The following is a 23977-nucleotide window of genomic DNA, read 5'->3' as shown; positions in this document are numbered from 1 at the left end:
AAAGAACAGGAGTGCCACAAGTACTCCTGTTCTTTATGCTTCCTAAATGTAGCCATCACAGCCACCAATATAGAAGGCTAGATTCTCCCCTGCCTGGACCCTTGTGTTGTCACGCACACCTGTGCAAAGTGAGTGTCAAAGACCATTATTCTGACTTGCTGGTGTTTTTACACCCACTCTGTGCAGGTGTGAATGACTGTGAAAGGTAAGGGTGGATCAGGCCCCAGATCTGTATTTTTGGAACCAACAGTTCCAATTCTGCACACCTTGAATTCGGAGGGAGTTTTGCCAGTGGGTATGGGATTGGACCCCATCCGCGTGACTCAAGTCTACAGGCCTGATTCTGATCTCTCACTAGTTTTACAGCTGGGTAATTCCAGTGGAATTACTCCTGATTTATCCTGGCCTAAGTGAGGTTTGTTAGTGTCTCCCTCTGAGAAGAGGTACTTGTGAAAAAACAGTAAATGAAAAGTACATTCTCTGGCATTGTTCCATGTGGATAATTTCTATAACAGGGCAACTTCAGTTCTGCCTTTAAAAGATAACTTTTCCCTGTGAAAATGGGAAAGGGGTATTGCACTTTATTAAAGATTTATTCCGTGTAAATCCTCAGCTGATCCATTAGAAGCCAATATCTGGTATTCTTCATAAATTTTTAAGTATTTTGAATCCATTTAGAATATTCACTGGGAACTTGAATCTGGAAATCTCTCCATCCATTGTCACTCTGGTTCGTTACTCTAGTATTAGGTTGGCATAGGGTTGGCTAGCTAGGGTTTGTTTCGTTCACTTTGAAGCGCTTGTTTTGGAAGATTCTCAGAAGAGGTGAAATTCAACCTATGCACAGAGATCACACAAGGTATATACATCACTTAAACTGTACTTGAGGGCTTAAGTGGAATTGAAGTGATGTTTAAGCCTTGTGCATAGCCCAAGTGGGGTGAATGGCACCTCTTAAGAATTGCAGGAATCTTAGCAACAGATTAAAAACTTGGTTTAGTCTCCCTTAAATTTGTGATATAGCATACTGAATCTACCTTTAAAAAAAAAATTTTTTTTTTTGGTCTGAGGGAATCCATTTTCTCTTGTCACTTCTACCTGTGCTTTTACATTTGACAGAAATAGTAGCAGGTTATCTTATTTATTGTAAAATTTGACAGAAGCATGAACTATGTTATTCATAAATCTAAGAACTGCAGTCTTTGTAAACAGCCTGGCCAGGAGTTGGCCAGCCTCCTCCGTATTATGTTTCAGATTTCACAAGAGAGCACACAAGTAGTTCAAAGTTTAAATACTTTCCCATGGACTTATATTTGCAGCATGAATCGTTTTGCCTAAGTGACTTAGTACAATCAAGAAATCTGTGCTCACAAAAAGTGGCAGGTGATATCTAGCCAACTTAAATAACAGACTTAAATCTTTTCCCCTTGAAAACATCTTTTCTCTGATTCAACTATGTTAAAGGGTCCATTTAAAAAATGTGTGGCTTTTTTATTCATGTATTTATTTATTTTGCTTAAAATTAACAAATAACATCTAAGTTTTAGTTCTGAAAGCTATTGAAGGAGAGGGCATGCTTCTGTGCCCCCCCCCCCCAAGCCCCTTTTCATTGGTTTACTTGGTGCATTTGTGGGAAGATTTTACAAGTAAATGGGACTTGTGCTCCTAAATTCTGTAGGCTTCTGTGGGGAAAAATTTCCTCCTTGATTATCTAGATTGCAGGGCATTTATGCCTTTTCTATGCTAATGAGTTTTATATAGATTCCCACTAATGCTTCAGCTGAACTGGTGTTAGTGATGGGTGGCTTCAGGTTAGCGGAGCCTCATCTGCAGTAGGGCTAACACAGGTTCAGCTGCCTTGGGAGAACACTGGTGGGATTTTTTGTATTTTAAAAATATTCCCTAGTGTAGACATGGTCTTAAAAATTGACATGTGCAGTCAAGTTCCCCTCCACAGTTGTTGAAGTTAACCTACTTTAGTTACATCCAAGAGTAGCTTTCCTGTCCTCCTAGGTATCATTGCAGGGGATGTGAAGCCAGTTGCAATTTCTGTGAATTATAAACCACATTATGGGTAAAACTTTCAGAAGTGCTGAAGTGACTTAGGAATCCAGCTGACATTGGGTGTTTTGCCCTGGTGGATCAGCTTTCAGGATCTGTGCCTAAATGCAGTAGTGCATTATTTACAAAATAGACCATGTCTATGGAGCAGTGTGTGAGCAGCAAGAATTCCTGACAGTGGATCTCAAATAGATACGATTTTTCTTTCTAAATACCTTCTCGATGGGAGTACTGATTGGTTAAAGCAGTTTGATCATCATGTTAACCACTTTAGGAAGATCCCAGTGTCTGGGTGTAGTGCCCAGACTTTAATCCACTTTATGATCTATATAATGTTTTTAATAATCATCCAAAGTATTCGGTAGATGGAATGATATTTAACGCTCACTGCTGTCTGTCCTCTCATTTTCACTCATATAATTTTTAAAGCCTTCGTTTCAAATATTTATCAGGGGCTGAATGGTAAATTGCTCTCCTCTTTATTAGTGATGTGTATGTAGTTCCGTTTCGTGCAACTCTTGAGCTGTAGCAGTCTTTATTCTTGTTTTAAATACGTAGGCCTGGCACAGTCCTGTCACTGGTTTGTATTTGCTTTTGCAGGTAGCTGTATCCAGTTGGGTGGTAGGTGGATCCAAGGATTACCATGAAGTTTTCGGGATCCCTGGAGAGCCAGAGATTGTGTCTCCTCCTGGAGACGGCGATCTCTAGAGAAGCTCAGATGTGGAAAGTGCATATGCCCAAAATTCAGCCCAATCAGGTAAAGTCTCTTTTATGTACATTTTTTTACTCTATGGGGATATTTTCTGGCATATTTTTCAGTGAATAACTGAACCTGTTACATGAGAAGTGATCCTACTGCCTGGGGGAGGGAGATTAACCTTTAATTCAATGTAGTGACTAATGCTTTGTTTCAGGAACATACCCCAGTCTGAGGTACAGAACGTGCTGTGCAGAATACAGTGTTCAATCACTGCTATTGCTTCTAGAAGTACACACACACTTTGGTTTTATTAAACTGACTCTGTGAATTGCACTAATAATTAATACATGTTTGCTGCTATACAGTCGATTTGAAAAGCAACTTAATTGTGTTAGGTTAAGTTTGACTTATAATGTTGTTGAAACCCTGGGCAATTTTCTGCATGAAGCATCCTATTGTTGCTCTATGTGTTACTGCTGGCATTAGCTTGGCATGCAGTCACTCCCTTCTGAATTTTCTTACTCCAATGTAGGGCCTGTTCTGCCACCCTTACTCATATCGGGCCATATTCTCCGATAGTATATGTTGGTGTTACTCCATTGACTTCAATGGAGTCACTCCAGTTTACCCTACCTGAGGATCTGGCATGGTGAATAATACTCTACTCCATGAGTAGTCTCATTGATTTCAGAGTAGTGTACTACTTAGTGTAAGTAAAGGTGGCAGAACGGGCACAGAATTGGCCTTGGTAAACGGCGAGTTTCTGCTTGTGTTCTGTGTACTGAAAAACCCCACCTAGCATATTTATTTATGAATGGCCTGCGTGCTACATACAGGTGTAGTTTGATTTAAACAAAATATCCCAGTGTCAGGGTGAGGGATTGGACCTTCCCATTCTTTACTCCTGGAGGCTGGGAATGCATCAACTCCTATTCTTGGGACTCTTTGTGGCTGACACAGAGAGAGCAGTATTGACGGGCTCTGGAAGGAAAAAGGTCCATCCTTGCTTAGCTTGGTACACAGAAAACACAGTAGTGCTGGCACTCAGTAGCTTCCATTGACTTCAGATATTTATCGGAAACCAGTATCTTAGCCACAGATCTGCATCTCTATGCTGACAATAACCAGGACACTTAATTACAGATTTGCCAAGAATAGGTTATTTGCATTCAAGGCATCAGTCATTCTTTGTAACAACTATTGCATTGTAAAATTGGTTTAGTACCCACTGAAGTACAGGTTCTCCAACCATGGCATGTTTAGGTGGTAGAGGCTGTTTGAATTCAATGTTTACACCTTGCTGGGGCTGTAGTCTTGCTCTGGGTCTTCTTTGGAACCTCTTTCTGTGTTAGTCAGTGGATATTTCAGGACCTTATCCTGTGAGATTGACTTCAGTGGGGCTAATGGTACTCAGCTACCCACAGGATAGGTACGTATTCAATTACAGTCATTTGACTTTGTAATGTTTCTGGCCATCTGCAGATATGAAAACGGGGAGGCAGCATTACCGGATTCTGTGAAACATTCGAGTAGTATAAAGCCATGGAAACAGTCTTGATTGATGTTTGTGATACAGTAACTGCAAAAATCCTACAGTGTTCCTTTTCAATAGAACTTCTAGTTACAGACGTGAGTGATTCAGGTTTGGGATTCTAGTATGCCATGATGCCATTCCACATAAGGATGAATTTTTTCATTCTGATCGCTGAGTTAGGATTCATGCTTGGAAAAGTTTACTGGCCTTGAAAAGGTTTTTGTAGTGGTCCACCCAAGCACTTCCAGTCTTGGTAGGTCATTAAAATCACATCATTTTAATTATTATCTTGCATCTTTCCATACTTCAATTCAGACAGGATTCTATCAGCTGGAATGCCAGGCTGCTTTGACACGATATGAAGTGTCGTTTTCTAGCATTAGCGACTCCAGAGAAAATAATCACTAAATCAGGTTGAAATTTAAGCATGTGGGGGTAAAAATACATGGTAATCAGATTTAAATGAATAAAAGAGAGCACATGCTGACATGTAAAACTATACAATTTTTATAGATACTCGGTATCTGATAATTGCAGCTTTGTAGTGGTATAAAATATTCCTTTCTAGTGCTTATTGTTCATGAGACACTGGACTTCAGACTGTCGCAGATCATTTCATTTGATCAGTGCTCATTTTGGCACGGTTTCAGTCATAAAGTTCAACCCGTATTATTACCCTAACCCTCCTGTTATCTGAAACAGGTATTATTCCTTAGCATCTATTCACTTCATTGAAAATGTTCTCAATAGCCCGAAACCTCAATAACACAAAATTGTTTGGTCTCCCTTGACACTCAGAAAATCTAAGATCCTGGGACTCTGTGGACACTTAATTTTCATTGCCTGTTATAAGTATAAACTCCATTTTGATGTGGTACCCTGGGTTCCAAATGAAGAAACACACAAGGAAAATCTAATGATCAAAACTGAAAATACATTTAAGGGTTTTTTTCCGCTAATGAAAATTCAGCTAGCTTCTTGGCTGTGTTTTAAATTCTTACGGGGGGAAAAAAACACACATGGTTTCTAGACCTTATTGTGCTAGAGTTTAGCTCCTTGGAAACAGAGTAAAAATAGTATATGATAAAGGTGTAACCATATGTCTGCAGCAGTTTGGTGGGAATTTCTGTCCCAGGTATGTTTTGGAAAGCCCCAGTCTCTGTATTGCTTTCAGTTTTCCTTCTCTGACTTGTGACACACTGACTCGGCCTATGTTTGATAGCTCTAAACCAAAGGTTAAAGGGGTTTTTCAGTCTAGAAGAGATATCTGGCTTGTGTGTTTAGGAACACATTTTGTTAGCACTATTCAGTTGTTTGTTCACATAAATTATACATATACACACAATAAAATATTATATGTATATTGCATATGATGGTCAGGTGAAAGGGGAGTGACTGGCATGTGGATAAGATCTGAGAGATAAAGTTGGAGCGTCTGGTCAAAGGTTAGTTTTCTGTTTAACAAGTAACACTCTCTATGACAATTAGGTTCATGGGCCAGGAAATTATTATTTTATTTTATTTTATTTTATTTTTTAACTTAATGCCATTTCATCTTTCTTTTTCCTTTCCCTGCTTGTTCTGTTCCTCTTTTTCTCCGCCTCTTTTTTTCTGTTCCTCATGAGAATGGGAATCCGGAGACTTCAGTTCATTCCCATTTTTTTCCCCCCACTGCCTTGTCATGTGACTTTGAACAAGTCATTTTTAACCTCTTAATCCTTTTGCTACCCCATCTGCAAAGTGAAGATTATCATATTTACCCAACTTTGTAAAGCACTGAGAGATTACTGGATGAAAAGCTCTACGTGCAAAATAGTATTTTTGCCTCTCCAGATGTCTGTTTCCAAATGTTTCCAAGCACAGAAAGGAAACTGTACTGCTTATGAATTTTGTAGCTATCACTAAACTGGAACTAAACACTATCAATTAGCACTGCTGGAGACTTCAGAGAGATGCCTGCATCCGGTTTCCTGTTGGTGCAACTGAGAAACAACCCCCCTGAAATTAGTGGAGTTACACTGGTTTTACACTGGTGTATCTGATACACACAAGGGAACACAAGGAAACAATGAGGCAGTGGTGGCCAGCATGGTAGGCAGAGGTCTTGGCACATCAGCAGCCTAACTGTGGGCAAGCTTTTGGGTGGGGAGTGGTCCAGAGATTTGGGCACCGAACTCCCCTAAGTTCCTGTGAAGCGCCAGCTGTAAAGTGTGCATTTGTGAGGTTGGAGTGAGGGAGGATGGCAAAAAGTCCACGTAGCTAGCCTGCTAGTGCAGCAATAGCATGTCTCCACTCTAGAGGAGATCTAGGTTTGAGAGCAGGTAGGGAATGGGCCTCTGCTGGTGCTGGCTAAGATCAGGGGGGCGGGGAGGGAAGGGGAGCTTTTTTTTTTTTATTAAATCTAGATTTAGATTTAAACCAAAGTGTAAAAAATAACAACCGCCCATACAAGTTCTAGGCATCTTAGCAATTAACCTTACGTCCGTTAATAACCACCTAATAACCTGAAAAACTCAAGTGTGGCTAGCACAAAACCCAGCCTTCCAGAAGCATTGAACAGTTGGAGACAGTAATAAGTTAGTTCAGCTGGTCAGTTTCAAAGCAGCAGAAAAGCCCCTTTCCTCCCTCGCCATCTCCAAGCCCATAACTTCAAGCCTCCCCCTCCCCAGGTGTCACATAAATGGCTTTTTGGTTGAATTGGAAATCAATTAATTCACACCAACGCCTCTGAATGTACTTAGCCAGTAGCTAATGGTCATAACTGGTGCTGCTCTTCCCTGTCTTATGGATACTTCCTTTCCTCTGCTGTTACTCATTTCAAGGTGGTAGAATGATGCCATCAGAGGCAGCCCTGCCGCCAACCCCCTATAGGGTATCAGCCGTTGAGTTCATTTGTATTCTGCCGTCACGTTAGTTAAAATGTCTAGAAGAGGGGTAGGTAGCCTGTGGCACGCGAGCTGATTTTCAATGGCACTCACACTGCCCGGGTCCTGGACACTGGTCCGGGGGGCTCTGAATTTTAATTTAATTTTAAATGAAGCTTCTTAAAGATTTTAAAAAGTATGTAAAGTAAATAAGCAACACTAGTTTAGTTATATAATATAGACTTATAGAAAGAGACTTTCTAAAAATGTTGAAATGTATCACTGGCACGCGAAACCTTAAATTAGAGTGAATAAATGAAGACTCGGCACAGCACTTCTGAAAGGTTGCCGACCCCTGGGCTAGAGTCTTAAACTTTTCACAGGAATATCCAGTTCTACAGATGTGCACCCCTTGAAAGAGCATCCAAGAATAGCCAACTGCGAGAGTTGCCTACATGGAGTTAGATGAATATTTGCAGGAAAAAGTATTGTGGGATGTGCATGAGATGACCCCCTTCCCAGCCAACCTCTTTCCTAAAATGTCCCAAGTTCAGTTCTGCAGTTCCAGTAAGATCCCTGTTTTTATACCTCTCTGATATGCAGCTGATGATCAATTCACTATCTCGCTGCACTCGGGGAAACTGGGAACTAGAGCAGCATTTCCACTTGGAGTAGAAAATACAGCCACAGTAATTGCATGGACCTTGGATTATATTAATAGATTTTAAGGTAAGAAAGCACCATTATCATCTAGTTTTACCTCCTAATACTGGTATCCTGATTCCCAGTCCAATGCCCTCTCCATTGAACCGCTGTACTTCCCTGATAGAGGGGACTGCTTACTCTTCAGAGGAGGGATGGGGAAAGGGTAAGCATGTATTTTTTTTAAAGGCCTTTCCCCATTGGTTCTGTAGAATCTGTTAGTGGAGGTGCATGGTTAATGATCTAGAAGCAGGAGCATCATAACCGCTTCTTCCTGTAGGACGGGTGTGCAGAGGTGCCAAACGGCAGTAAACAGGTTATAGTGGGAGGAATTAAGGCTTTTAAATAGCAGTGTTAATCTTGGTGCCATGTTACACATTGTCATCACAGCTGGGAGCATGTCCAGGAAATCAGTGACTAGACAACTCTTCTCTGTGGGTTCTCATACTGCTCTGAAAGCCTCTCAACATACGGCCGTGTTGCTACCTGTAGTTCTCTGTGGGCCGTTTAAAAAAGGCACTGACAACTGTTTTAGCGAGAGAATGTAAAAATACTTTAAATGCATCTCTGCCAGTGTTGGTAAACCCCTGTGAGAAGCTGGTTAAGAGCATTTCTGCTCTCTGGATGCTTTCCATGTAGCAAACTGTTTTGAGGTGTCTCAAGCCCCACACAGATACCTTCTGGCTTCTTGCACCCTGTGCTAATATCTGCCTAGGCTCTGATCTGGGTCAAAGGGCTTGATCCTGCGGGATGTTGAGCATGCTGGCCCCATGACAGTGAAGCACTAACGCACGTGTATAACTTCAGCATGTGAGTAGTCTCATGGAGTCCAGTGCTCACATGCCTAAAGTTGAGAGCGTATTTAAGTGCTTGGGTGTGTCAGGGCCAGACTGCTCAGCGCCTTGAGGGTACGCTGCTGGTGCACAGCCCCGTTCCCCATGCTAGCCCTGTGCCACACCAGGGAGGAGTGGATGTGGCTCTGTGAATGGGCCCGTCAGGCCACGGCATGCATTGGCCGTTATGGGGAGGAATAGTTACTTTTGCAGGAGTCTGGAGGTATGCATCCTAGGCAGCCAGCAGTAACCGGGATGGTCAGTTGCTTGATCCTGCCAGTGCTTTTGGTGAGGGGTGGAGAGCACCCCCAGCTCTCACTGACTTCAGGTTTCCATAGATCATCCGTCTAGAGAAGGCCTGTAGAGACATACAGCCAGTTCCTCGGCTGGTTGTAAGTCATGTTGCCCAGCTGAGGAACTGGCCCATGGACTCCTTTTTAACAATAAAAATGTCCCTTTGGAAATCACAGGGCAAGCTGAACTGTCCCTTAATCTTGAAGCCCATTGTTGGTGTTGCCTGAGAGCAGAATGCAGTAGGGCTGCTTCAGTTTGCTGTTGCTGTGTAGGAAATTAAAGTGAACCCTGCGATTGCTATGTATCCTCTCATTGTCCCTGCGATGGGGTGCTGTAATTAAAGCAGTAGCACCGGATGTTACGTAAGTTTCAGCGATTGGTATGTGGCAACAAAACAAACAAAACCCTGACGTGTGATGGGTTCGTGGCGTGAGAAAATGTCTAAGGAGAAGCACTTTGGAGTCTAGGAAGGGACTTTACTGTTGCAACTGAAAGGGGCTTTTTATTCTCAGAAACAAAAAATCTTGTTTTGCTTTCAGTTTAACTCATGTAGCTCAAGAAATTATGACCCTGCTGTTTGTTTAGTTTTATAGCAGTTGGGATATATGAAATGCATATCTCCTTGGGCATTTCCCCAACACAAAATGTGCGGCAGCATATGGACCCAGCTTTTGGGAGGGCTGTGGCCAGAGACCCATAGCTTAGGGGATGGTTCAGGGAAGTATTGCAAAGCTGCAGAAGCAGATACAGGCACATAAACTCCAACCTACTGTACAGATAAGTGATCTCCCACTGCCTGCTCCTTTCGGGACCTAGCTGGAAGGGAGACACCTTCCCCAACAGAAGAATTCAGTGGAGGAGGCAGATGAGACCCTGCCCAGTTGTACAGGGTTGGAGTCAGAGATTGGCAGGGAAGGTGCCTTCTTCTGACCACTTTCCTGGCCAACTGCCAGGACATGCCTCCTCCTATCAGCAGTGGCTGCAAGAGCCTCCATTTCCTCCCCCCTTGTACATAGACCCACATAGCAAGAGGAAACGCTTCAGAAAGCAACACTGCTGTTTTATTTTCAGTAGTATTTATTTTTAATCTTTCCTTTTGCTTGTTGCCATTGGAGTCACTGGCAAAACTTCTACTGACAGGGCCGGGTTGTTAATCTGGCAATGATTGAGGGTCAGGTTTTTAAAGACGTGTTTGGTTTGTCTGAAGAAGCATTTTGGTTCAGCGTTGATGCATTTTACATTTGGAGCTTAGCTTCCAGATTCGTCCAGACACCGCATTTTCAAACTAAGCCTTTAAGCTACTTGAAACCCTTTAAGTCAACAATACTGTCCAAACCTGGTTGTGGTTATGTCTCCCTTTGTGTATTTTGCCTTGTAATAAAAATTAGCACCAGATAAAAGGATAGTGAAGTTCATTCTGTCACTTTTCACCTTGGGGTATTTAGAAGTAGGCTGAGTTATAATATTTTATTTGATGTACAATTTCATCTCTGTCATATTAAGAATCTGATATATATTCCTTATAATATCGTCCAATATTAACATACTGTTCCCCCATTTTTCTCCCCGGATAAACTTCGTTCCCTACCCCACCACTACCAAAACTCTTCATTATGTTTTTAGCAGAGTTACTAAATACTTTATAGTACATGACAACTGGCATTTCCAGAGTGAGTAAAATTTTGACCCCATCTGAAGTCAATGGGAGTTTTTCTATTGCTTTCAGTGAGGCCAGGATTTCACCCATACAGCACAATGGCACTTGCTAAAATGATCTAATGTGATAGAAATAAATCAATTTACTGTCTCTCCAAAAGACAGATTAATTTTAAAAACTGAAGTATGTTTTATTTGTATTACAGAGGTCTCAACTGAGATCAGGGCCCTGTTTGTGCTAGATGCTATACATACACATAGTAAGAAATATTTCCAGCCCCAAAGATCTTGCAAAGACTTAAACGTGTGTTTAGCTTTATGCCCAGTGAATGGATCTTTTGAGTTCATTGTAAAGTTAAGCTCATGCAAAGTTTTTGCAAGATCGGGGCCTAAATAAACATGGCAGAATGGAAGTATTCAGGCAAAATGCATGAGTTTAAAAGCAAGTTGCATGTTTTCTGTCTGCACTGCAGCTACTTCTGCGGCAGAGTCTCAGACGTGGTTCTGGTCTCTAGGTGGCTCAGCTTGTTCTGACCCAGCTGTTGGGCTGGGTAGGTTAACTGAGTTTTGAATTTGAGCTGAGTTCTTCTGAAGACTTGGCTTCTGTTATGGGTGATTCTGGCCACTTCCTGTGGGGAGGCATGGGCAGCGGGTGACCTGCCGGCTCAGGGAGGCTAGCCCCCCAAGTGCTGGGTGAGTGGCTCTCCCTCTCCCCCCACCCCCTCTGAGCGCTGGGATGCTCTTGCCCCAGTGCCCCCAGCCCCCCTCCCGGAAGCACAGGGAAGGCAGCGCTGGCAGCCCCTCCATCCCCGGGCGGCCTGGCCCCAGCACCCCACCCCCCAGCACTGGGCGGCCCCAGCCTCCGCAGGCCGGTCGTGGCCGCCCTAGCCCTTGCCCCAGGGCCCAGCCCCGGTACACTTCTCTGAAAAGGAGCAGACAGCCTGCCTAGGGCAAGCAGGAGGGGGCCTTCTGGGCAGAGCATGGGCAGGGCCATGTTGGGCTGTTCGGGGAGGCAGTCTCCCCCAGCCTATGATGTGCACTGCCCATGTGAGGAGGTATCGAAAGGACTGGTCTACACTCGGTTCAGTGGTGCTCACCCTTATTACACTTGTGTGGGCCAAACAGATACTGCATACTTTAATAAAATTTAAAGTCACCTGTACTGATTTATATTTTAAGTTCAGCTTATTTCATATGTATTTAGATAGAAACAACCTATGTACAGTATTGTTTATTTACACAGTGATGTAAACATGACAAAACAGTAATGATTTGGCCGTTAATATATTGTGTTGAAGTAGGCTTTATGAAATACGGTGGTAGGTCGTATATGGCCCGCGGGCTGTAGGTTGGGCACCCCTTAACTGTATCCATTTGAAACTGGAATAGTTAAATCGGTACAACCCCAGCATCGACAGTGATACTGGTATAAATGTGATATAGTGGTTTGTAGTATATTGGTATGTATCGATTGAACTGTTTCAGTAAAAATATCACCCCCCGCCCAAGTGAAATAGTTAAATCAGTACAAAAACCATGTAGAGCAGGCCTAAGGCAGGAGGCTGCATAATCAGGCTGGTCCCTTATATATTCTTTGCTGTACTAAATTAACTTCCCTTTTTAAAAAGGAAATGGTGTATAGAATAGACAGCGTTACATTAGATACATTAATCCCTTTCGATGGTCTTGTTGTTTAGTAGAACAGATCTCTAAATTAGTTATTGCATCAGTGTGGGTGTTTGTTTTTATTTTATTTTTTAATTGTTTTTCTCCTTTCTCCTTCGGTCTTCTGCTGAAAAGGAAAGCAACCCACAGCAACTCAGAGTAGCCTGGTGTTTTGTTTGTGCAAGCTGTTAGCTCTCTTTTGCCACAGTACCTTGGCAGCCATCATTCGATTCCACATTTTGAAACCACATTAGCAGCAGCACTGAGGGCTGTAGGGCTCTCAAGGACACCTTCATGGTTGAAAAAGCACACCTGATGGCTACTTCCCTTCTAGCTCAGCAAGTTGCAGTCACCAGAATTGAAGTGGGAACAGCCACATGCCTCCAAACGTTAGGCAGACCAACTGTAAATATTGCAGCAGAGGAAATGAGGCTTCGCATACAAGCAGAACAGAATGTTTTAATGGTAGTGCCTGTGACTACTGTAGTTAAGGTTGATGTGTAACTTCAGCCATAAACCCTCATTTTCAGTTGCTTGTGACTTTAGCCAACAAGCTCTTTTGCGGCTGATGTTTCCATTCTTGGGCAGAGGCCAGAGGTAATTTGGTTGTTGAAATCTTCAGTGAAATGTGTTTTGCGCTGTTTTTGAGTTCAGTAAGTGTATGTGGAATTGAAAAACAAAATAAAAAACCCTCGTCCCATTTGCTGCTAGCAAAACTGTGTGCGTGCCTAGTTCCAGTGGCTTAATCAGTTTTGTTGAGACTGGGCTTATTTGTCTGTTCGTGATACCTTTGAAAAAACTGGAGCCAGGCTTGCAGGCAATTGGATCAGTACCTTGTAAGTTAAGAGTGCTGAGTTTTCCCCTCACCCACGTGCCGTACGGTTTTTGGTTGATCAGTGGTTAGGTCAGGAGTGCTGCAGAGTGCTCTAGTTCGATCCAGCCCTGTAAGGGTTTTTACCCCCCCCAAAGACAGACTTTCAGTGGGAATCCGCTGTCTAGCTCCATTTGTTGCTCTTTGAAACTCCCACCCAGACAGTGCAGAAAACTTGACAAACACAGGGAAGTTCCGACGTTGTGGGAGTGCTGGTTCCTAGAGCCCGTGTGGGCTAAGGGAAGAGCCCTGGGGTTGGGGCTTAGCACTCCTGAGCGCTATTGGTACCTGTCTCATGTTGATGAGAGTGCTTCCCTACCTCACAGATGTGCTCATACCCCTCCTCATGGACCCCTTGCTTAATGGACTCAGGGTCTCAGACAATTGGGATCTGTGGGTATTCAATGCCTCTGAAAATCAGGCCCCACTATTGCCGGGTTTGCATTTGGAGTAGTAGATTGAGGATGGGGTGGGGAGGGTGGGGCGGAGAAACAGCATGCATGTACCTTATAACACCTGCTGTGGGTAGGGCAAAAAGTAAGATTGCATTGATTCTTAGGACATCTGCCAGATATTGCTTAGGGCAACGTATTTTAAAGTAAATATTACGGGAGTGGATTATTATACCTTAGACTTGTGGCCATATATTTACCTAATGCCTTCAGTTAGCTGGTGGTCTGGAAAACACCAGGGATTTATGGGTTAATGCTGTGGTCGATCTCCTCTTGCGGTATGAACACAATGAACTGTAGATGGCTGATGCCCAAGGGGTTGGTGCTTCACCCCTGCAGCCAAAAGACATAGAGTATTTCAGGTTTTCCAGAATTCACATGATCAGGGATGGCAAGTAATTTCTCTTAATAGGTTTTTTTATCCACACAGCTCAGTAATTGGTAAGTTCATTCAAAGGCGGAGACTTACTTGCTAAGCCCTAAAATGCCCTTCCAAGTCATCTTCCCTCCCCGCCCCTCCCCCATGAGATAATTACACCTGACATGTTACCAAATCCTGCGCTTGCTTAGATACTGTAGGATATAAACTACCAGGGTCTTAGTAATTAGAGATGGAAAAGACCAACTTGATCATAAAATTCACCCCTCTTTCCAGCACAGGATACAGCAGAATGGCAACTCTGCGGAGCATATTTTAAAATGAGCCCAGGAATATCTGACCGTTCCCAAGGAACCATTGTTGCAACAAGAACACAACTATGAATTACATAGTTATTCTAGCTGTCCTGGGACACATCCAACGAGACTGAACAATAATCGTTCTTTTTAGTTGGTAACAGTCAAAATCTGTCATCTGCCTGGAAAGGACGAGATCAAATTATTTCAGATAATAAACAGTGCAGATAATAGGAAATGAATATGTATCAGAGGGCATGGCCTCCTCCTTTTTTAGACGTGTGAGGTTTTTGGAAAATCAGGCTTTGACTATGTTCTCTTCAAGTTGCTGGAACGTCAGTAACTTTCACGGGAGCACGCTTTGTCTTCTCTTTCACGGTGGGAGCTGCACGGTGGGTCTCTTGAGCTTCCAAATCACATTTCAGTGGCACACAGAAAGTTGTGTGTGTTCTGTTTTGGGCTTTCTTTGTTTAAGCCTAAACTAGGCTAGAGGAGGCATTACTGTTTTGATCGGCCACTAAAGGCTGTTCCCTAGATGCACTAAAACCACAAGCCCCACAAACAAGATGGTACAGAGCTTATGGTTGGTGGTGGAAATATTATCTTGGAACTTTAATAGGTCTGAATCCTAAGCTCCTTACGGGGGGGACCCCTGTTGTCGTTGAAGGGATCATTGCAGGCATAGGTGTCTCTCATAGGTCAGCTTGGATAAGGGCCGAGGGCTTGATCCCCCAAGTTGCTGAATACTTTTGATTCCTACTGACTCCAGTCAGAGCAGAGAGTGCTCAGTACTCTACAGGATGTGGCCTGTGGTTACCATAAAGAATAGGGTTCATATTTGTTGACTTGCATCTTCACTTGGATAGTGCATTTTTCTGTCTGTACTATTTTTTGTTAAACATGAGACTAGCATCACCTAACGTAGCCTTTTCAGCCACAACACTATCTGATTGGAGCTTGTCAATTTTCGTACACCTTCGTTTAGACAACAGTGTTATGGGGCCACATTCTAAAAGTCTCTCCTAGGGCATGCCGCAGCTCCAGCCTGCTAGACTTCTAACTCTATGGGCGCACCCACAAATCAGGTCAGGAGACTTCAATATGACCACTAAGAACCCCAGGTGCAGACATAGAAAGTGGCTTCAGGCTGTGTTAAAAGCACCCCCCTGGTCCCCCCTTCCTTTGAACAGCCACATAGGGCTTTGTTTCTGCATATGTTAATATTTTGCCTTCTCTCTGTTCACTCAGCCTTCAGGTTCTGGGTGTGAGTACAGCTTGTTGTTTTTTGTCTTCAACAGGATGTAGCCATTTCTCCAGCACAACGGGATGAGGTGATTCAGTGGCTGGCCAAACTCAAGTACCAGTTCCACCTTTATCCAGAAACACTCGCCCTGGCCGTCAGTCTCTTGGACCGGTTTTTAGCCACAGTAAAGGTAAATCATTTCAGGATCTGTATCTTCCAGTGGATTTATACCACCAGCTCATGGCTTTGGAAGTGACTCTCCTTGCTGCTGGGCCAAATCCAAGCAGGCTCATTGTATGAGAGAGTGTACTTCCGGTTTGCACACTGCATGATGCCTTCAATTTCAGATGCTGAACGAGATTAGTGTCTTCAGTATATCCCTTCCTAACTATGCCCGAACAGTGCAGCTGGGTCTGTGGAAACCCCCTATTATCATGAGAGCACAATGGGCCTGATCTCCAACTAGGGCACCTAGGTGCTACAGTAATACAAATAGTAGATGGCTTTCTGCACCAGTTTCATTTTTTAGTTAATGGGCCAGATATTCACCTGATGTAAATCAGCATAGTTGCATTGACTGCAGTGGAGACATGCCAGCTTACCTCAGCTGAGAATCTGGCCCAGTGCGTATCTGTGTCAGGAATACCTGCTCTCTTCCCTGTTTTGCCAGCTTCCATTGACGTGCTGCAGCTCATCGGTTTAACCGAAGAGAGGAGATAATCGCTCCGCTCTCTAGAAGCTGTCCATGTTCATGCTGTCTCTGTTAACCTTGTTTGAATGTTGAGTTAGCCTCACCTAGGCATTTGTCTTCCAAGCTGTATCCAGATATTTTCTCCGAAGGGGGCTGGGGGAGGGGGGAGGAAGGATCGAAGTAGAAATCGGAATGCATCCTCTGGTTTAAAATATACAAAAAAGCTCATTAAACTAAATAGATTCTGAAATGCAACAGCCTTCGTGGTAAGCCCTTGCCATACTCGTATGTCCTATGGAATGACACGGAGGGTCTGTGTTTCTATAATATTTAACTCTGACATTGGGTAGGTCTGAGTTTGTTTGGTTTGCATCACCTGGCATTGCTGTTGCCCAGGGGCTAGGGACGTAGGAGTATTGGGATGGCCGTGGATTAGCCAGAAGCATGACAGGGAACAGATTCATAGATTGAGGCTGCATTGTGATGGTTTAGCCTGACCTCCTGCTCAAGACAGGCCAGAGAACCGCCCCAGCGTAATTCCTGGAGTGTGAGGTGATAGAAGAATGCTTGGGAAGGCGGGGAAAGAAAGTAGTATGGCGGAAAGGGCTTCAGGAGCAGGGTGACACAGGGAGGGAAGTGTGGAGACCTTCACCGCCAGGAGCCTGATTGATGTCAATGGCCTGAGCATCAAGGGGTAGGTCTGGGAGGGAGGGCTCTATGCAGATGGTAGGGCAAAAGACGGCACCTAATACATTGGGGTCCTGGCCTACAATTAGGGCTCCAAGGGTGCTGCAGTAATATAAATAATAAATAAATAAATAATAATAATAAATCCAGGAGCTCCTCAGTGAAGGCCATAAAGGGAGGAGTGGCAGGCCAAACAGGCCTGCCGTATTGTCTATTGGAGTGGAGCTGTGAGTGTGCCCATAAGAGTACAGTGAACGCAGTGGTTTAAGAAATAAAATTCCACAAAACTGATTAAAATATTTTAAAAACCAGCCTTTGGGGCATACATGGTACCATGACTCACAGCCCCCGAGTCTGTGCTGTCCTGCCCAACCCCGGTGCAATCACTTACAGCTTGCAGAGTAAATGCAAAGCGGGTCGAAAATGCCACTGAATCGAAATGGTAGTGATCTACACGAGGTGCAGAGCAGTGGAGAAACATGTCCCCCGGCCTTGAGTTCTAGAAACTGGCAGTCTTGCCTTTGACTAATATAATCCTTTATTCTGTTTGCTCTGTTAAGCTTGGTTCTCAGTAAATGGGCAGTCTCCTCTGCTTGAGTTTTTAATCCCATTACAAACATTGCTAAAATAGAGGTCAGCAATATATGTGGAGGAGTTTAAATTTTTACCCCCGTGGTTACATCATTAACATAGTTTGCCTCACTAAAGTACAAATTGGATCTTCCAGTAAGGCCTTGTCTACACTGCCTCTTACAGCACTGAAACTTTCTTCGCTCGGAGTGTGTGGAAAAAACACCCCCCTGAGCGCTGCAAGTTTCAGCGCTGTAAAGTGGCAGTGTAGACAGTGCTTCAGTGCGGGGTGCTATTCCCCTCACGGAGGTGGTTTTATTAGAACATAAGAACGGCCGTACCGGGTCAGACCAAAGGTCCATCTAGCCCAGTATCCGGTCTACCGAAAGTGGCCAATGCCAGGTGCCCCAGAGGGAGTGAACCTAACAGGCAATGATCAAGTGATCTCTCTTCTGCCATCCATCTCCACCCTCTGACAGACAGAGGCTAGGGACACCATTCCTTACCCATCCTGGCTAATAGCCATTAATGGACTTAACCACCATGAATTTATCCAATTCTCTTTTAAACGCTATTATAGTCCTAGCCTTCACAACCTCCTCAGGTAAGGAGTTCCACAAGTTGACTTCTGGAGAGCTCTCTCCCAGTGCCGGAGCCGCGACTACACAGCGGCAGCGCTTTAACGTCGGCTGTGTGGACATACTCTACGTCTTTTATATGGTGAAATATTGATAGCGCTTAAACTGCGAGACACTGAAAAGTTTTGTTTTTAAAGAAATCCTGACCTAACTGTTTTGACATCTCAGTGACTGGGTCACATGTTGAACGGATAGAAAATGCATTATTGAAACCCCTAAATAGCTAATGCCCTTAGGAAAATATTGTGGTTTCAGTATTTCTGTAGCAGTCAAAGCCTTTGACTGCTCTGTAGAGGCTGCTACTGTGAAATGAAGCGGCATAGACCAGGACTAAAAGAAACTCCATTCTGTACACCAAGGAGTGGTGACAATAGAAAACACTGAAAGCAGTTTGGGGCGGAGTTTCAGTTAACATGGTCCCCCCCCCCACCCCCCTGGTATAGCACTGATCATTTAAACATGTCCTTTTCCCCTCCCTACTGCAAATAAACAGGGCCTATTCTCCCTGCATTTAAACCGGATTTACAACAGGGTAACTCCATTGACTTGGAGTTACTCCCGATGTACAGAAGTGTGAAAGGAGAATTTTAGCCACTGCCTGGGATTTTTATACTGAGACAGAGAATAGCTTCCCTTGAACTCGAATGGGCCTTGAAATAGTTCAGACTGTTCTACGCCCCGTCCTGTTGCCCAGCCATGCTCTGGTTCATTCACATATCAGCAGTGGCTTTTGCTGTAGATCACTGCACTAAATAATTAATCCTCAACATAATTACAGTCTTGGTTTAACTGTGTGGCAGTTGCCAATAAACAGGGAGCACAGAGGGGGTGGTGTGGGTGTATTTTAATACTGTCTCACAAAGGGACTCTGATGATCTATTTTAGTTTAGAGCCCCGATGATGTCAGGGGCAGGAGGGGTGAGCAGGAGACAATTTCTGCTAAAATAATGCAGTATTTTATGGGGGAATTTTTCAGTACACATTGAAACTCTCCTACAAGCTGTCTTCAACAGCTCCTTTTCCATTCTCTGCATGCAGGGATCTGCCTTTGCCCTACTAAATAAAATTTACTGTTTCTCACAAATCCCCAATTCTTTCCTCTTGCTCCACTGCGCCCTTCTCCAGCCCTTCTCCAGCCCCTTCCATCCAGAGATGTCAAAGCACTTCACAACTTTAACTAAGCCTTGCCACACCCCTGTAATGCAAGGAAATATTGTCCCTATTGTATAGATGGGGGAAACTGAGGCATGAATTGATTGTCGGCCTGATCCAAGCCCGTTGAAGTCCGTGGCCCTACGTGATTTGGCCAAGGTCTTGGAGGGGCTCTCTAGCCAAGATGGGAGTAGAACCCAGTTTCCTATTGAAGATGGCAGTTGTTAAGAAGGTCTCCCAGGAGATTAGCTGTTGGTCTCTTACAGAACTGGCTGACTGATGTGGGGTAAAGACTTTGGGTTCTTCTCTCCAGTTTAGTAAGTTTAATATTAATTGGAAAGGATTTGCCTGTCTACCATGAAAGGGACCTAGGTTTGTAGTAGAAATGAATAGATTTTGATCTCCGTCCTGGCTGCGTTTACTAGTGTAACCGACTCATGCCGTGTCAGGTGACAGTAGGTGCGGTACAGTGTGTGGAAGGATGCTGTGGATTATGGGGTTACTCACTGAGACCTCTCATGGGGTGTTACCCAGGGCCCTAACTAAGGGGCAGCACGTAGCTGTGACGCTCCTGGAGCAGACCAGGGAACTCGAGAAGCCTCTCTGCTGTCTAGTTTTTCCCCACTTGCACCAAGGGAAAATGGTTGGTGCCAGCCCTTTACCTTGTGCAGATTACGTCCCCCTCTGTGCCGGCTGAGCTGTGCTGTGTGGGAGAGGGGCTGAATCAAGCCTCCCCCCACCTGTGGGCCTGTGGAGGCTGCTGCTTCCTCCTGCACTGTCACCTGTGGTGTGGGTAATTCCACCCCGCCCCGCCTTATTTCCTTGTGTGAGCATGTAGAACAAACCACAGATTCCCCCTCAAGGACATTGTTCTCCTCACTGTCAGCAGTACCTGGACACGTTGAAACAGCTATTTTATACAGCTGTTTAATTCAAACCTCCTGGTGCCTCGCCATTAGAAGCCAAAGTCCCTGGGGATCACTGATTCCTTTTGTGTCACAGGAACCTGTTAGAGGCTATGTTTGTCCTTGATCCTGCATCCCTTCCCCCTCACTCCCTGCTGGGAGGAGTCATGTTGACTGTTTAGGGACCTAGTTGTGTGAGTGTGGATTGCAGGATCGGGCCTTGAAACTGCCCTGTAGCTCCATTCTGGCTGCTGGAATTAATCCGCCTGGAATTAATCACGGAAGTGCTCTAGGTTAAAAATGGATTTTGTGTTCTTTGCAGGGCTTTTACTTATTTCTCTCTCTCCCGTGCCCGGCGGCTTCTTTCAGTTCCATGTTCCACCAGGGCGTTTAAATTTTTGTCAATAGCGACAGCGTGAGATAAATTGTCAGCTAGCTGTTTGGGAGTGGCGGGGGGGAGGACATAACAGTGCTGCTCAGTTTGTGCACAGCATGCTGTCCTAGATGTTAGACATTGCTCCTGGTTTTCACAGGGCTGAATACTGTACTCTGTGCGTACAGAATCGAGGGATGCATCTTCCTTTCTCGCCCTCCCGCTTCGCTGGCATGGGAAACAAAGTCCTGAATCACATTAATATAGCCACTGAGGTTCCGATTCAGCAAAACTCTTAAGCACGTGCTTAACTTCAGGCACACCCATGAGTTCTGTTGATTTCAATTGACTACCTATGTGCCCGAAGTTAAGTACATGCTTAAGTGCTTTTACAGAATTGGGGCCCATAACAAGGGCTCTTCATTGTTGTCACTCTGCAAGAGAGGTTCTCTTAGGGTGACCAGATGTCCCGATATTATTTGGGACCATCTCAATATTCGGGGCTTTGTCTTATATAAGCATCTATTAACCCTCCCTGTCCTGATTTTTCACACTTGCTATTTGGTCTCTCCTAGTCCCCTCCTCTCCCTGCGCTCCACTGTTTGCTGACTCCAAAATATTTCACCAGAAAGGGCTCAGCTACCATTGTTTGAGAGCTGCTGCCATAAAACATAATTCTCCTTGGTGTTTATTTCTGACTAGATACAACGTCAGCACCTCCGCTCTATCTTCTCCCTTGCTTCACATCTAACCCATGTTGATCTCTGGGCCTGATCCGCAGCTGGTGGAAATCAGCCTGACTCCATTGAAGTAGGTGGAGCTGTGCTGAGTTATGCCAACGGAGGATCCAACCTTCTGTTTTTCTCCTTCCAAGTACCACTGCTCCCACTAAAAACAAGCTCCTGTTCCTCTCCAGCGATGCGCATCACTGGATGCCAATTAGGACGCTGGGGCTGACTGACTTCTCTCCTGCCTCATGTAATGGAGTATGGATTTTTCCTTTCCGCGGCTCACAATAGGAGCAGTGTAGTTGGAGGGCAGCCCATTGATCCTGTCCGCATTGTTTTGGCATCCTGAGATCACAGGGTAAGGGAGTTAGAGCCAAATGGTCACAAATCAGGTTCTGCATTGTACTCACGCTGCGACTTTTTTCTGTTTCCTAGGCCCGTCCAAAGTACTTGAATTGTATTGCGATCAGCTGCTTCTTCCTTGCTGCCAAGACCATTGAGGAAGATGAGGTAATATTTTTCTCTAAAGGCCTAGCAGCTACTTTACATTATATGCTCCTCTAATTCTTTGGTCGCTTGAGCAGGGGGGTTGCCACTTGCCAGGACAGGAAAGAAACGGCTTTTCTGACTGATGATTGTTCTTGCTTTTCTTTCGTTTTTTAACGTCCGTTTCGGCAGAGGATCCCAGTACTGAAGGTGTTGGCCAGAGACAGTTTTTGTGGCTGTTCTCCAGCTGAAATTCGCAGGATGGAGAAGATTATTCTGGATAAACTGCACTGGGATCTTCACATGGCTACGCCACTGGATTTCCTTCATATTGTAAATATGTTGCTAATTACATTCTTTCCAGTGCTCGTCCTTGGTTTTTGTTTTTTTCCCCCATGTCATTGGCATTAATGTGAGTATGTGCCAAATCTTGAGGGACTTGCTCAGATTTTACTTGGGCAAAAATCCCTACTGCTGGTGTAGGGTAAGGTTTCTAAGGATTTGGCCACATGTTCATAGACATGGTCTAAATAAAAATCTAGGCAAAGACTTTCAAACGTGACTAGTGATTTTTGGGGACCAACTTTAGACACCTTAAAGGTGCCCGATTTTCAGAATATGCTGAGCTTGTGTCGTCTGAAAATCAGGCCCCCTTAAGATATAAATTGGCCATGTATAAATTCAGGCTGGAAATTAGAAAGTTTCTAACCATCAGAAGTGTGTGTTTCTGGAAGAGCCTTCCAAAAGGAGTAGTGGGGGCAAACAACCTCCAACTAGTTTTAAGATGGAGCTTGATAGGTTTATGAACAGGATTATCTGATGGGTTTGCCTGTGGTGGCCCAAGACTGGACTTTGTGACGCAGAGGGTCCCTTCCAGTTCTGCCCCTATGTCTCGAGTTGAGCACCCAAAACTTGCACCCAAAACCTTTAGTCCCTCTTGAAAATCTTGTCCCTAAATGTTAATTGCCAGTATATCTGCTCCAGGATCAAAGCAAGACGACAATAGAACACAAAGGAATTAAGGAGTGTGGGGGGGGGAGGGTGGGAAGACATCATCGGTGGATGTGAAATGTGCTTCAATGTGTCCTTAACTGACCCAGGTTTTTGTTTATGGGTTAAAAACTGGGGCCAGAAAGCCCTTTCGTGTGGTGAAACCCATGGCAGGGGGACAGTGGCAAAGAAAACTTTGTCTCCCCTCACAGAATCTCTCCTCAATGGTTTCATCCCAGGGAGAACCCTGTTTGTCCATGTCCAGTTGAACCATTGAGTTTGCAGTTCAGGAAGAGGACAGGACCATCCATACAGGGGCTCCGTGCCCTCCCTGGCAGCACTACGCCGATAGAACTGCTCTATCCAGGACTTCTCCTGGCCACAGCTGCCCTGGGACCCTGCTCCCCCACCCCTTACAAGGCAGTCCCCACCATGGACAGGACTCCCCTGGCTGTGTCACCTTTCCTGGGGTATCTCCGAAGGGCCAATGAGGGGACAATGTGCATCCCCTAGACCCATCTCAACCCAGCATGAGGCTTCCCACTCCTCCCAGAGCTGTCTGCCGTGGGGGACAGTGCCTGGCTGGGGTGAAGCAGAGCATGGGATGGGAGATCCTTGGGGGGTGGGAGGGAAAATCTCACTCTGTGTGTGCTGTTGGAGGTTCAAGTGGGCTATGTTATTTCAAAGGCATAGGAACAAATGGCTTCCGGATGCCATTGCATGTGCTTATGAAGCAGTGTGTTAAACTCTGTCAGTAACAGACCGACTGGTTTGCTTCTCTTTTTCCTCAGTTCCATGCAGTTGCTGTGTCAACCAGGCCTCAGTTACTGACAGTCCTGCCCAAGATGAACCCATCTCAGCATGTGGCTGTTCTCACCAAGCAGTTACTGCACTGCATGGCCTGTTACCAGCTGCTGCAGTTCAAGGGGTCCATGCTGGCACTGGCCATCATCAGTCTGGAACTGGAGAAGCTGATTCCTGATTGGCTCGCGCTCATCTTTGAACTGCTCCAGAAAGCACAGGTGAGGGCTGGGCAGAGTCTTCCAGACATCCCGGCTAACTGGCATTCTGGGTAGGAGAAGGGTCCCGTGTTTCCGGGACAGCCACTGAAAGGAGGAGGAGGAGGAGAAGCTGATGGTCTGCACTAAACAGCCATCAGTGATTATGAAACCTCTCTCGTCTTGTGACCATTACTCTGGCAGCAGGC

General features: G+C 44.7%; 1 protein-coding gene across 1 annotated transcript in view; it reads left to right on the top strand.

The window, feature by feature from the left end:
* CCNI (cyclin I) overlaps positions 1-23977 on the top strand; it is a 46216-nt gene that overhangs the window by 19228 nt on the left and 3011 nt on the right. Inside the window, exons 2-6 of the mRNA XM_005304101.5 lie at positions 2662-2818; positions 15606-15740; positions 21730-21804; positions 21973-22113; positions 23562-23792. Of these exons, the coding sequence (XP_005304158.1) occupies positions 2705-2818; positions 15606-15740; positions 21730-21804; positions 21973-22113; positions 23562-23792 (696 nt within the window). The 5' untranslated portion in view covers positions 2662-2704. The remainder of the gene's footprint in view (positions 1-2661; positions 2819-15605; positions 15741-21729; positions 21805-21972; positions 22114-23561; positions 23793-23977) is intronic.

This window comes from Chrysemys picta, chromosome 5 (genome assembly GCF_011386835.1).
Source record: "Chrysemys picta bellii isolate R12L10 chromosome 5, ASM1138683v2, whole genome shotgun sequence".
Taxonomy (NCBI): Eukaryota; Metazoa; Chordata; order Testudines; family Emydidae; genus Chrysemys; species Chrysemys picta.
The sequence above is the reverse complement of the archived record's forward strand: the minus strand, read 5'-3'. Positions and strand labels throughout refer to the sequence as shown.